This window comes from Gossypium raimondii, chromosome 9 (genome assembly GCF_025698545.1).
Source record: "Gossypium raimondii isolate GPD5lz chromosome 9, ASM2569854v1, whole genome shotgun sequence".
NCBI lineage: Eukaryota > Viridiplantae > Streptophyta > Magnoliopsida > Malvales > Malvaceae > Gossypium > Gossypium raimondii.
The window spans coordinates 21,194,311-21,208,119 of NC_068573.1; the positions used below are offsets into that span (position 1 = coordinate 21,194,311).

The 13,809-nt window shown below is 37.6% G+C and overlaps 1 protein-coding gene across 1 annotated transcript; it reads right to left on the reverse strand.

Moving 5' to 3' along the window:
• Positions 1 to 2,387: 2,387 nt before the first annotated feature.
• On the reverse strand, positions 2,388 to 3,114 carry LOC105798707 (oleosin). Its single transcript, XM_052620578.1, has one exon. The coding sequence runs from the start codon at positions 2,900 to 2,902 to the stop codon at positions 2,465 to 2,467; it is 438 nt and encodes a 145-aa protein (XP_052476538.1). The 5' UTR covers positions 2,903 to 3,114; the 3' UTR covers positions 2,388 to 2,464.
• Positions 3,115 to 13,809: the final 10,695 nt, after the last annotated feature.

A 13,809-nucleotide genomic window follows, 5' to 3' on the forward strand; every position in this document is an offset into this window, starting at 1 on the left:
AGAAATTTATGAAAAATAAAAAGAAAATTAGTGACATACCATTACTGTTGAGAATCAGCAACATCATCTAAATTGGAAGCTACCTCATCTTGCGCTCCATTTCCTGTTTCATTCACCATTTTGGACGAAATAAGAATCACCACTGCCTTCATAGATTCAACTAGAGGAATATGAGAGTTCCCAGTAGATTTGAAGCAGCTTTCATGCCTTTAATTTCCAACCTCCTCGACCAAAACCAAACTTGCCACTATTTTTTCTGTCTTTATTTCCTAAACTACCCGCTCCTTACGTCCTTCAGCAAGTTCATGGGAATTTGCGTGCGAATTTTCCTTAAAAATTACAGCAGTGTGCTTGTCAGGATCTAAAACGCCGTCAGACAATTGAACCGCAACCCCCACAGGACCTTCGAAGGTTGCATTGAAGTGTGCTTTAATTCCATCAAATTCATTAGCCTGCATGGATGGCTCCAGTCCCGACGCATTTGCACCTACGGCAGATAAAGCAGAAAAATTTTCAAAACAAACAACATTCAAAACAAGAGTTGGATTGAACCTGGTTGTGATCATCTTGGGTTGACACATAAGGAAGCTGCCCATCACTTTCAGGCCCTGATTTCGCAGCTGGAGTGGCCCGCTTCCCCAAAGGCCCTTTATTTGGACTGCTTCCAGGTTCATTAAACTTAAGTTGGCCCTTCATAGTCCTGTCAGCCCAACTGGCCTTAGTAGAAGCCCCCCATCACCAGCGCCCTTGAGCGCTGAAACAATCTTATTAAACTGGGCCTGGTCCACTTTATTTGAAAGCTTTGGACCAGCTTTATTGGAATTTACTTCCAGTTTTTCTTTTTCTAGTCCTTGCAATAATTCAATTAAAGGGTTTTTATCTTTTCGCAAAGAATCTGTAAATCCCTCCTTTCCCGCAACGTTCATTCCACTTTCCTTCTCCAAATTATTCAAAGCTTGAAAGCGAGATCCCAAAGCTTTCTCTGTAGTGCTGTTCTTTCCAAAATTTCGTGGGTCCTTAGATGGTTTCCTCATTTTGCGCTCCACCAGCATCCAAGGTCCCAAAGGGTCAGTTTCCACCGCCGGTTCAGTTTCTGGAATTCCATTTTCTGGCGTCGTGTTTTTCCTGGCCGAATTTTCCAGAATCTCTTTCGCTTGACCACAGTTCTCTTTGAAATGTCCATAGCGACCGCAAGAGAAACAAACAACCGGTAAAGATTCGTACTGAATGCGCTGAACTTTTCCGTTAATCAAAACCATTGAAATCAAGGGTTTTTCCAGGTTAATATAGATCGCCATACTAGCATATCTGCCCCTTGCTTTACTATCCGTGTTAAAGTCCAATTTTGCAACTTTTCCGACCATACCACCTATTTCCCACAGGATTTTCTTCGTATACATGTGGCCTGGAAGTCCCGGGAGTCTGATCCAGGTCATGACCACACTCGGATAGGGTTAAACAGGATCGAAATCCGTTGTCCATGGTTGTACCGTTAAATATTGCCCAAAAATAGTCCATGGCCCTTGAGATAGTACCTTTTTATAGTCTCCTAGATTCTAAAACTTCACCAGAAAATACCCATTTTGAAGCGCATGGACAGTTTCTAGATACCATAGATCCGATTTTGAAGCGCCGCGAATCCTATATTTCTCCCCAGTAGTTTAAGCACCACCGAGGTAGCCATGTTCTTGATTAAGATTTGGCTAACCCTGTCCGAGAACTCGATCGATGGAATACCATTAACTGATGATCTTTTGATATCACCGTCTAAAAGAAAAAAGTCATCATCCATTCCTGAAAAAGGCCCCTCCTTTCTCTCCTTGTTGGTCATGAGATCCCTTTCCCAGAAGCATCTCTTTCCAAGAGAGAGTCGGTGTTGGGTTAACACCATTCGCCATTTCTGAGTCCAAATCCGAATTCCGATCCTTGAACCGTACCTTCTTAGTGTTCCGATCACAGACGGAAACCGAACCACCATCAGCAAGATCACCGAGAGAATTCGTCGTTGCTTTTTGTAATTTAATGATTTTAATAATTATTCAAAAGGTTACTTTTAACCCCCACCAGAGAATCTTTAATTCCTACCTACCTTCAAACTTTCCTTTACCATCAACCTCTTTTTCTTTTTTTCTTTTTTTTTTACATCAATTTAAAACACAATAAATCAATATTTCTAACATTTAATGTGTCTTGTCCAAAAAAAATTGTAGAAACATGAAAATAAGAACGAAAACTATTCATTCAGCCATAATTGGAAAAAAAAGAGGAAAGGAAAGAAAAGAAAGAGAGAAATTAGTTTCTCTATACAACACATTGAATTTAACTCTATATTGTTTAAGAATTTATTCCTGTATTTCTGTAAAAAAAAAAAAAGAATTTATTCCTGTAGCAATAAACAATTTTCAAATATGTAATCTTGTTATCTGGTAAATTAATCATTTAATTTGATTGTTGTACAAACTATTTACGCGATCATCTTCACACCATATTCCATAGCATAGTGCTTCACATAGGTGTTCGTGTTATATATTCGTCTCCGCACATTGGCAACCTTATCGGACCCTGCTGGGAGCATGCCATTGAAGTAACGGTACGTCCAAGACAACCCCGCCACGGCAACAGCTCCAAAGCTGCATGCTGATAAGAAGCCAGCAATGGTAACAAAAAGCACGGTGCCAACTGGGAACCATACGGGGCTAGAAACCAAGATCAATGGCATAAAAAATATGAAACCAAGAATGGTGGCGGTGACGGTAAGGCCAGTGAGGATTATAAGGATAGAAGCGAAAATGAAGAGAGCCAAGAGGCCGAGAAGTTGAGCGGAGTCGGGGGTATGGGCTTTGATTTTGCGTAGGAAAGAGGTGACACTAGATCTCTGGTGGATTGGACGAAGCTCAGCCATGGTTGAGAGGTTGAAGGAGAAAGGGAATAGTACTTAGAGGAAGGTTTTAAGAAGGAAGTAATGGGAATGGAATGAGGGTAAATGAGAAACACATGTTAGGGAGGTTTTCGGTGAAAGACAAGGTGTGCGAAGCTTTAGTTCGGGAGACATGTAAGGGACGTTTGTGGAGAATCAAATGGAGTGCATTTTTTTGTTCTTTTGCAGTCCCACGTGTGGAAGGCCTTTGACTTTTTCTTTTATGGTGGGTGTTTATCCACCAATATAATACTTTGCTTTCAGCTTAAAGATTGGAATTCCATTTTTTATCATTTTTTTTTCATTAATAGAAACACGTGAAAATTAAATTTAGCAAGTTATTAGTGGATAGAAACATAGATGGTTAAAAATATAACTTTAATTACTGATTTTAAGTTTTGATGATTTAATTTAAAAAAATTTAAAAATGTTGATATGAATTATTTAAGAAAATTAATTTATTTCATTGAATGAATTAAATTGAGCACAAATTAACGGTATTAGGGTGAGTTTGGATGGGAGATTGGATGCGGTGCGGTACGTTTAGTTTACTTTTTGCCTCACGTTACATTATCGCTACAGTATCTAATCTCACTGCCACCGCTGTTTTTACACTAACCGCTGGTTAACGCACCGCCCATCCAAACTCACCCTTAGTATAGATCTACCAACTTGATTAATAGAATACAAGTTTAGGTACCAATTAGGTACAAATGGACAAATTTAGAGATAATATATATTAACCCTTGATTTTATAACAAATTTAAATCAATTAACATCGATCTAATTTTAGTTTGAAATTAAGAAATTAAACCTTAACGTCTTTAATTGTTAAATTAGGGAAAAAAAGTAATATATATATAAATAACTTGGATCTAAAAAGATCTGATTCAAAATAATTCGAGTGTTAAATTAAACTCGAACGATTGAACATGAAAGGACCATAACATGAAATGGCTAGACTCGAAAACCCAACCCTCAAACCCGAAATTATCCAAACTCAAAATGACTTAAACCTAAAGTGATCAAGCCAAAAATGGCTTGAACTTACAACTTACCTAAACCCAAAATGACCTAACCAAAAATTATTCAACCTAAAATAATTCAAAAATTTTAAAACTTGAATTGCCTTTATCCAAATTGACTTGACCCAAAACCAACCTGACATGCCTAATTGCCAGATTTAGTTAAAAACTATAAATATATTTTTTATAAGAGAAAGGGGTTAGAGAAGTTTATTTGTGTAACACCCCTTACCCGTATTCCTTAACAGAACACAGTATGAGGCATTACTAAATTTTAAAAAAATTCGACAGCATTTCTGCTTATTTTTACTTAAACCTCCTGCAAATTTTCAAACACAATTCAATATTTCAACCAAGATCAGTTGTATAATCATACACAATTTAACCATTAGTAACACCACAATTTAAACCAAACCATAATATATATATACATAGTTTCGCCATAATACATAAAGTCGTCTATACATGCCATATTTCCGGAATACTAGTTGCAAAATACCCAAACGATGATGATAGTGTGGATTATTGTCTGACTCCGTCCACATTCCGGATTGATAGATATCACTATAATCAAAGGGAAAATGAAAACGAATAAGCTTATAGCTCAGTAAGTAAACATATGACAATTAAATAAATTTCTCACATAATTCCACCATAAAACAATTTTAATCACAATTAAATCTATTGTTGTTCAATTTCCAGCAAACTGTTTTTCTACATCATGGTCACCAATTTATTTTTATCTGGAGCTACAGGGCTCCAAATTGAATTCCGTGAATTTTCCCCAAAACTAGATTCATATACCTTTCCACCATAAAATTTTTAGAATTTTTGGTTGGGCCAATTAGTACAGTTTATTCTTTAAATTTTCCCCTGTTTCACTGACGACAGTCCTGACCTCCCCTTACTAAAATTCACATAACTCTCTGTAAAAAATTCAAAAAATGTTCTCGTCTCTTTCTATTAAAAATAAACTCAATAAGGAATCCAGGAATATAAATTTCAAGCCATAATTATTTTTGTACAATTTTTGGTGATTTTCCAAAGTTGGAACAGGGGATTTCGAAATCAATCCAGCCCTGTCTCAGTAAAATTCAAATATCTCGAAATATACAACTCTTTTGCTTGCTCTATTTCTTTCATATAAAAATAGACTCATTCAATTTTAATTTCATATACTATTCATCCTCTAATTCATTTTCCACCATTTATGGCTATTTTTCAAAGTTTCCCAACTGCTGCCATTCAAAACAGTTTTGCATTCAAATTGTCTCTTTTTGTATTTTTGATTTTCCTCACATCTTATACATGGCTTGATTAAGTATCAAACCCACTATTCCTCCCATAAACTTGTCCACCACATATATGAATATTCACCGTCCCAATTTACTCGTTGAACACTCGGAATGTTAACCGTTATCGGTGGATTCATGATTAGCAACCACCAATGAATCGGGAATCAAGACACAAGAACCCCTTGGGGAATCAACACTTAGCAACCCCTTCACATTTCGGATGCGATGGAATCAGACTTAGCAACCACCAATGAATAGGGAATCAAGACTTAGCAACCCTGGGGAATCAGACTTAGCAACCCCTTTCACATTTAAAATAAGGTGGGATCAGCACTTAGCAACCACCAATGAATAGGGGAATCAACACTTAGCAACCCCTCGGGGGAATCAGCACTTAGCAACCCCCTTTCACATTTAAAATACGGTGGGATCAGCACTTAGTAACCACCAATGAATAGGGGAATCAGCACTTAGCAACCCCTCGGGGAAATCAGCACTTAGCAACCCCCTTTCACATTTAAAATACGGTGGGATCAGCACTTAGCAACCACCGATGAATAGGGGAATCAGCACTTAGCAACCCCTCTATATTCAATATGCTCTGGCCTATTCCGAGTGTTCAACCAAAAACGTGTTTTGCAACACCGTACACCTTTCCCAATCCAACAACATTTTTAGAATCTTGCCAACCATTTATTCTATATTCAATTAAATCTCAACATATATTGAACAATATCCAAATAATGAATTAAATCACATGTTTACTTACCTCGGTGCAAAATATCGTAATTTTGCAATTTACTCCACTATCTTTTCTTTTCCTCGTTTGAGGTAGTCTTCCCGTCTTTCTTGATCTATAATAGCAAAATTAACGTATTTAAGGTTCACATTTATTAAAATAATCCTCCACCCAACTTTTTTAAAAATTACAATTTTGCCCCCAAACTTTTGCATATTTACATTTTCATCCCTAAGCTCGGAAATTAAATTTCATCTCTTATTCTTATGTTTTATGACATGCTGAGCATTTTTCCCTTCTATAGCAACATCCAATTCCCACTCTAACACATACTTTTGAACATTAACTATTTTTACCCATTATGTCAATTTACCCGTTTTCGTTTAAAATCGCTTAGCAAAAGTTGTTTAACATAATTTCTAGCTTCATATTCCACCATAAAACAACAAAATAAACACATTACCTATGGGTATTTTTCCAAATATAACAATTAGACATTTCTAACATGTAAAACTCAAATTTTGCACTCTTTACAATTTAGTCCTTTTGACTAAGTTGAGTGCCCAAACGTCAAAATTTTCGAACGAAATTTTTACGAAATTTTTTCGTGAAATTATAGACCATAAAAATATAAGAATAACCATATTTTCCCTCGTCAGATTTGTGGTCCCGAAACCACTATTCCGACTAGACCTAGGAATCGGTCATACAACTCTCCCCCCTTAGGGATTTTCGTCCCCGAAAATCTTACCGGAAAAGAGGTTTGGGTACTGTTTCCTCATAACTTCCTCCGGTTCCCACGTAGCCTCTTCCATTCCATGTTTTTGCCACAACACTTTTACTAAGGCTACATCTTTATTCCTTAACTGTTTGACCTCTCGAGACAGAATCTTTATCGGTTCCTCCTCATAAGTCATATCCGGTCGAACTTCAATCTCTGTAGGAGAAACTATATGTGAAGGATCCGAATGATAACGTCACAACATCGATACATGAAATACATTATGTATCCTTTCCAACTCCGGCGGTAAAGCTAACCGATAAGCTACAGGGCCAACTCTTTCAATAACTTCATATGGTCCAATAAAATGTGGACTCAATTTGCCTTTACGACCAAATCTCAGAATCTTCTTCCATGGAGATACTTTCAAGAACACTTTATCACCTACTTGAAACTCAATTTCTTTCCTCTTTAAATCTGCATACGACTTTTGCCGATCTGAAGCAGCCTTTAAGCAGTCACGGATTATTTTCACCTTTTCTTCAGTTTCTTTCACCAAGTCGACTCCATGAATCCGGTTCTCACCGAGCTCAGTCTAATATAAAGGAGTTCTACACTTACGCCCATATAATGATTCATACGGTGCCATTCGTATACTTGACTGATAACTATTGTTGTAAGCAAATTCAACCAATGGTAGATATTGCTCCCAACTGCCTTCAAATTCTAGAATACAACACCGGAGCATGTCTTCAAGAACTTGGATCACTCTTTCTGATTGCCCGTTAGTTTGCGGATGGGACGCAGTACTAAATTTCAACTTCGTACCCAAGGCTTCCTGTAACTTTATCCAAAACCTCGAAGTGAACCTCGGATCTCTATCTGATATAATAGATTTAGGCACCCCGTGTAATCTTACTATTTCAGCAATATATAACTCTGCCAACCTGTCAAGTGAGTAATCAATGCGTATCGGAATAAAATGGGCTGATTTTGTCAATCTATCAACAATTACCCAAATAGCGTCTTTCTTCTTTGGAGTTAAAGGCAACCCTGTCCCAAAATCCATCGTGATACTATCCCACTTCCATTCTGGAATCATTATCGGCTGAAGTAAACCCGATGGTACTTGATGCTCAGCTTTCACTTGTTGACAAATTAAACACTTCGATACAAATTCCGAGATATCCTTTTTCATGCCCGGCCACCAATACAACTTCTTCAAATCATTATACATTTTCACACTACCTGGATGGACTGATAAATCACCACTGTGTGCCTCACATAAAATGGTCCGAATTAGCTCATCATTTCTCGGTACACATATTACGTCCCGAACATCAAAGTGATCATTTGAACCAATTTGAAAATCAATCAACGCTCGCTTACATCGAGCTCTTTCCGCTTGCAATTTATTGTCATTCTTTTGAGCTTCCCGATCTTTGAAGAAATAACGGTCTAACTCTCAATTCAGCCAAAATTGAACCATCATCAGATAAAGTTAATCTTGTACTCATAGCTCTCAAAGCAAATAAAGATTTTCTGCTCAAGGCATCAGCAACCACATTAGCTTTCCCTGGGTGATAATTAATCACTAGCTCATAGTCTTTAATTAGCTCGAGCCATCTTCGTTGCCGCAAATTCAAGTCTTTTTGGCTCATCAAATACTTCAAACTCTTATGATCAGTGAAGATTCGGCACTTTTTACCATACAAATAATGGCGCCAAATTTTTAAAGCAAAAACAATAGCAGCCAATTCTAAATCATGCGTCGGATAATTCTTCTCATGCGGTTTCAGCTGTCTTGAAGCATAAGCTATTACTTTGCCCTCTTGCATTAACACACACCCAAGACCATTCAACGATGCATCACTGTAAATTACAAACTCTTTACCGGATTCAGGTTGCACCAGCACTGGCGCCTCAGTCAACAATGCCTTCAATTTCTCGAAACTTTGCTGACATTTATCGGTCCATTCAAATTTGACATTCTTCTGTAGTAACTTAGTCATAGGAGAAGCAATCATCGAAAATCCCTTGACAAAGCGTCTGTAATACCCAGCTAAGCCCAGAAAGCTTCTAACCTCGGTCACATTCTTTGGTGGCTCCCAATCAACAATTGCTGAAATTTTGCTTGGATCAACCCGAATACCTTCACTTGAAACTATATGTCCCAAAAATCCAACCTCACGAAGCCAAAACTCACTTTTGCTAAATTTAGCATACAATTTCTTTTCTCTCAGAATCTGCAATACAGTTCTCAAATGTTCTGCATGCTCAGATTCATCCCGAGAATAGATTAAAATATCATCTATGAACATCACCACGAACTTATCCAAGTACGGCCGGAAAATTCGGTTCATCAAGTCCATAAAAATAGCCGGAGCATTAGTCAACCCAAAAGGCATTACCAGAAATTCATAGTGTCCATACCTCGTTCTAAAAGCGGTTTTCGGCACATCAGACTCTTTAACTCTCAACTGATAGTAACCAGACCTCAGATCGATCTTGGAAAACACTGTTGCCCCTTTTAATTGGTCAAACAAATCATCAATTCTCGGCAAAGGATACTTGTTCTTTATAGTCACCTTATTGAGCTGACAATAGTCAATACAAAGTCTCATAGAGCCGTCCTTCTTTTTCACAAATAACACAGGAGCACCCCAAGGAGAAAAACTCGGTCTCACAAACCCTTTATCTGTCAACTCTTGTAACTGAGCTTTTAATTCTTTCAACTCAGTCGGAGCCATCCGATACGGTGCAATAGAAATCGGTGTAGTACCAGGTAACAAATCAATAGCAAATTCAACTTCTCTAATCGGAGGTAACCCAGGCAATTCCTCTGGAAATACGTCTGGAAATTCACAGACTACCGGCACTGATTCAAGCTTCGACCCAGTTATATTAGTATTCAGCACATAAGCAAGATAAGCTTCACATCCTTTTCTCAAGTATTTCTGAGCAGACATGTGCGAAATCACCATAGGCAATTTATTCGGCTCCTCTGTTTCAACCCGGAGAATTTCACCGTTTTCACACTTTAATTCAAGGATTTTTGTCTACAATTTACCTTGGCATCATGCAATATCAACCAATCCATCCCCAAAATAACATCAAACTCATCAAATGGTAACAACATCAAATTAGCCGGGAAACAGTGACCTTGAATCATCAGGGGACAATTCTTGCAAACCTTATCGACTAAGACACATTTGCCTAAAGGATTTGATACTTTAACTACAAATTCAGTGTTTTCAACAGGCACTTTGTTACTAGATACCAAATTCACGCATACATATGAATGAGTAGAGCCAGGGTCAATCAAAGCAATAACATCAATATCATGAAGAGAAAATGTACCAGTAATCACGTCGGGAGATGAGGCATCCTCTCGAGTGCGTATGGCATAAGTCCTGGCAGGCGCTCTAGTTTCTGATCTTCCAGCTGCATCTTTTACCACACTTTTACCACTGGCTTTGCTCCCCACATTTCTCGGTGGTCTGCCTCTACTGACAATATCACCCGATCCAGTTCTTTCTAATTTTTCTTCCTCTATTCTTTCAGGGAAATCTTTTACATAATGCTCTTGAGAACCACACCTGAAACAAGCTCGTTTAAATCCCCAACACTCACCAGTATGTCGTCTGCCACACTGTTGACATTCAGGTCTGGTGTTTCCTACATTGCCCACACTTGCCACTGAGGTAGCTCGAGTTTTACCTCCGGAATATGACCTTCCTCGGTCTCTGCGTGAATACCCAACTGAACCAGTTGATCGTGAATCCATCCTTTTAAACCTCTTCGGTTGGGATTGAAATGTCCTGCCCATTGACCTTTTTCTTACATCTCGAGCTTCCATATCCGCTCTTCTCTTTTCTCTACTCAGCTCTTCAGCCTTGCAGGCCCGATCAACTAATACCACAAATTCTTTTAACTCTAAAACCCCAACATGCAATCTGATATCTTCGTTTAGCCCTTCTTCAAATCTTTTACACATAATAGCCTCTGTAGGTACACATTCCTGGCCATATTTGCTAAGCCGTACAAACTCCCGTTCATATTCTACTACTGACATTTGGCCATGTTTCAATCCGAGAAACTCTTTAAGTTTTTGATCAATAAACCGCTGGCTTACATATTTCTTTCTGAATTCTTCTTGGAAGAAGTCCCAAGTAACTCTTTCTTTTGGATCCACCGATATTAATGTTTTCCACCAACGGTATGCCGAATCCTTCAATAAAGACACAGCACATTTCAAACATTCCTCAGGAGTACAAGATAATTCATCAAATACCCGGATAGTATTTTCAAGCCAAAACTCGGCTTTGTCCGGATCATCATCAACATTAGCCCTGAAATCTTTAGCCCCATGCTTTCAAATTCTATCAACGGGTGGTTTACTTGATCTCACCAATTTAGCACTTCGTGGAGCTACGGGGACCAGTTGAGGAATAGGAGGGGGTGGAGGAGGTGGAACATTCGGATTTACACGGACAATTCTGTATACCAATCACTCATCATCCGGAGGAAGGCTTCCCGAGCCTCATCCTGTCCATGTGTCTCATGTCTACTCTCTTCATGCGCGGTCCCTTCTGCGGGAGCCAGCGCGTTACTTTCAACATCATCTGCCACACTTCGGTCAGGGTCCATTTACTATATACAACAAAATTTTAAATTGTCAGAAATCATCACACTATCACAATATATTTATGGCATGTATAGACTGACTTTCACACATATTTTATTGGTCCGAAAACTGACTAAACTGTAGCTCTGATACCACTAAAATGTAACACCCCTTACCCGTATTCCTTAATGTAAGCAGTATGAGGCATTACTAAATTTTAAAAAATTGACAAAGCATTTCTACTTATTTTTACTTAAACCTCCTGCAAATTTTCAAACACAATTCAATATTTCAACCAAGATCAGTTGTATAATCATACACAATTTAACCATTAGTAACACCACAATTTAAACCAAACCATAATATATATATATATATATACATAGTTTCGCCATAATACATAAAGTCGTCTATACATGCCATATTTCCGGAATACTAGTTGCAAAATACCCAAACGATGATGATAGTGTGGATGATTGTCTGACTCCGTCCACGTTCCGGATTGATAGTTATCACTATAATCAAAGGGAAAATGAAAATGAATAAGCATATAGCTTAGTAAGTAAACATATGACAATTAAATAAATTTCTCACATAATTCCACCATAAAACAATTTTAATCACAATTAAATATATTGTTGTTCAATTTCCAGCAAACTGTTTTTCTGCATCATGGTCACTAATTTATTTTTATCTGGAGCTACAGGGCTACAAATTGAATTCCGTGAATTTTCCCCAAAACTAGATTCATATACCTTTCCACCATAAAATTTTTAGAATTTTTGGTTGGGCCAATTAGTACAGTTTATTCTTTAAATTTTCCCCTGTTTCACTGCCCGACAGTCCTGACCTCCCCTTACTAAAATTCACATAACTCTCTGTAAAAATTTCAAAAAATGTTCTTGTTTATTTATATTAAAAATAAACTCAATAAAGAATCTAGGAATATAAATTTCAAGCCATAATTATTTTTGTACAATTTTTGGTGATTTTCCAAATTTGGAACAGGGGATTTCGAAATCAATCCAGCCCTGTCTGAGTAAAATTCAAATATATCGAAATATACAACTCTTTTTCTTTCTCTATTTCTTTCATATAAAAATAGACTCATTCAAATTCAATTTCATATATTATTCAACCTCTAATTCATTTTCCACCATTTATGACGATTTTTCAAAGTTTCCCAACTGCTGCCATTCAAAACAGTTTTGCATTCAAATTGTCTCTTTTTGTATTTTTGATTTTCCTCCCATCTTATACATGGCTTGATTAAGTATCAAACCCACTATTCCTCCCATAAACTTGTCCACCACATATATGAATATTCACCTTCCCAATTTACTCATTGAACACTCGGAATGTTAACCGTTATCAGTGGATTCCGCAGTTAGCAACCACCAATGAATCGGGCACACATCAACCCCTTGGGGGAATCAGCACTTAGCAACCCCCTTCACATTTCAGATGCGGTGGAATCAGCACTTAGCAACCACCAATGAATAGGGGAATCAGCACTTAGCAACCCCTCGGGGGAATCAGCACTTAGCAACCCCCTTTCACATTTAAAATACGGTGAGATCAGCACTTAGCAACCACCAATGAATAGGGGAATCAGCACTTAGCAACCCCTCGAGGGAATCAACACTTAACAACCCCCTTTCACATTTAAAATACGGTGGGATCAGCACTTAGCAACCACCAATGAATAGGGGAATCAGCACTTAGCAACCCCTCGGGGAAATCAGCACTTAGCAACCCCCTTTCACATTTAAAATACGGTGGGATCAGCACTTAGCAACCACCGATGAATAGGGGAATCAGCACTTAGCAACCCCTCTATATTCAATATGCTTCGGCCTATTCCGAGTGTTCAACCAAAAACATGTTTTGCAACACCGTACACTTTTCCCAATCCAACAACATTTTTAGAATCTTGCCAACCATTTATTCTATATTCAATTAAATCTCAACATATATTGAACAATATCCAAATAATGCATTAAATCACATGTTTACTTACCTCGGTGCAAAATATCGCAATTTTGCAATTTACTCCACTATCTTTTCTTTTCCTCGTTTGAGGTAGTCTTCCCATCTTTCTTGATCTATAATAGCAAAATTAACGTATTTAAGGTTCACATTTATTAAAATAATCCTCCACCCAACTTTTTGAAAAATTACAATTTTGCCCCCAAACTTTTGCATATTTACATTTTCGTCCCTAAGCTCGGAAATTAAATTTCATCTCTTATTCTTATGTTTTATGACATGCTGAGCATTTTTACCTTATAGCAACATCCAATTCCCACTCTAACACATACTTTTGAACATTAACTATTTTTACCGGTTATGTCAATTTACTCGTTTTCGTTTAAAATCGCTTAGCAAAAGTTGTTTAACATAATTTCTAGCTTCATATTCCACAATAAAACAGCAAAATAAACACATTTCACCTATGGGTATTTTTCCAAATATGAACCCTAAC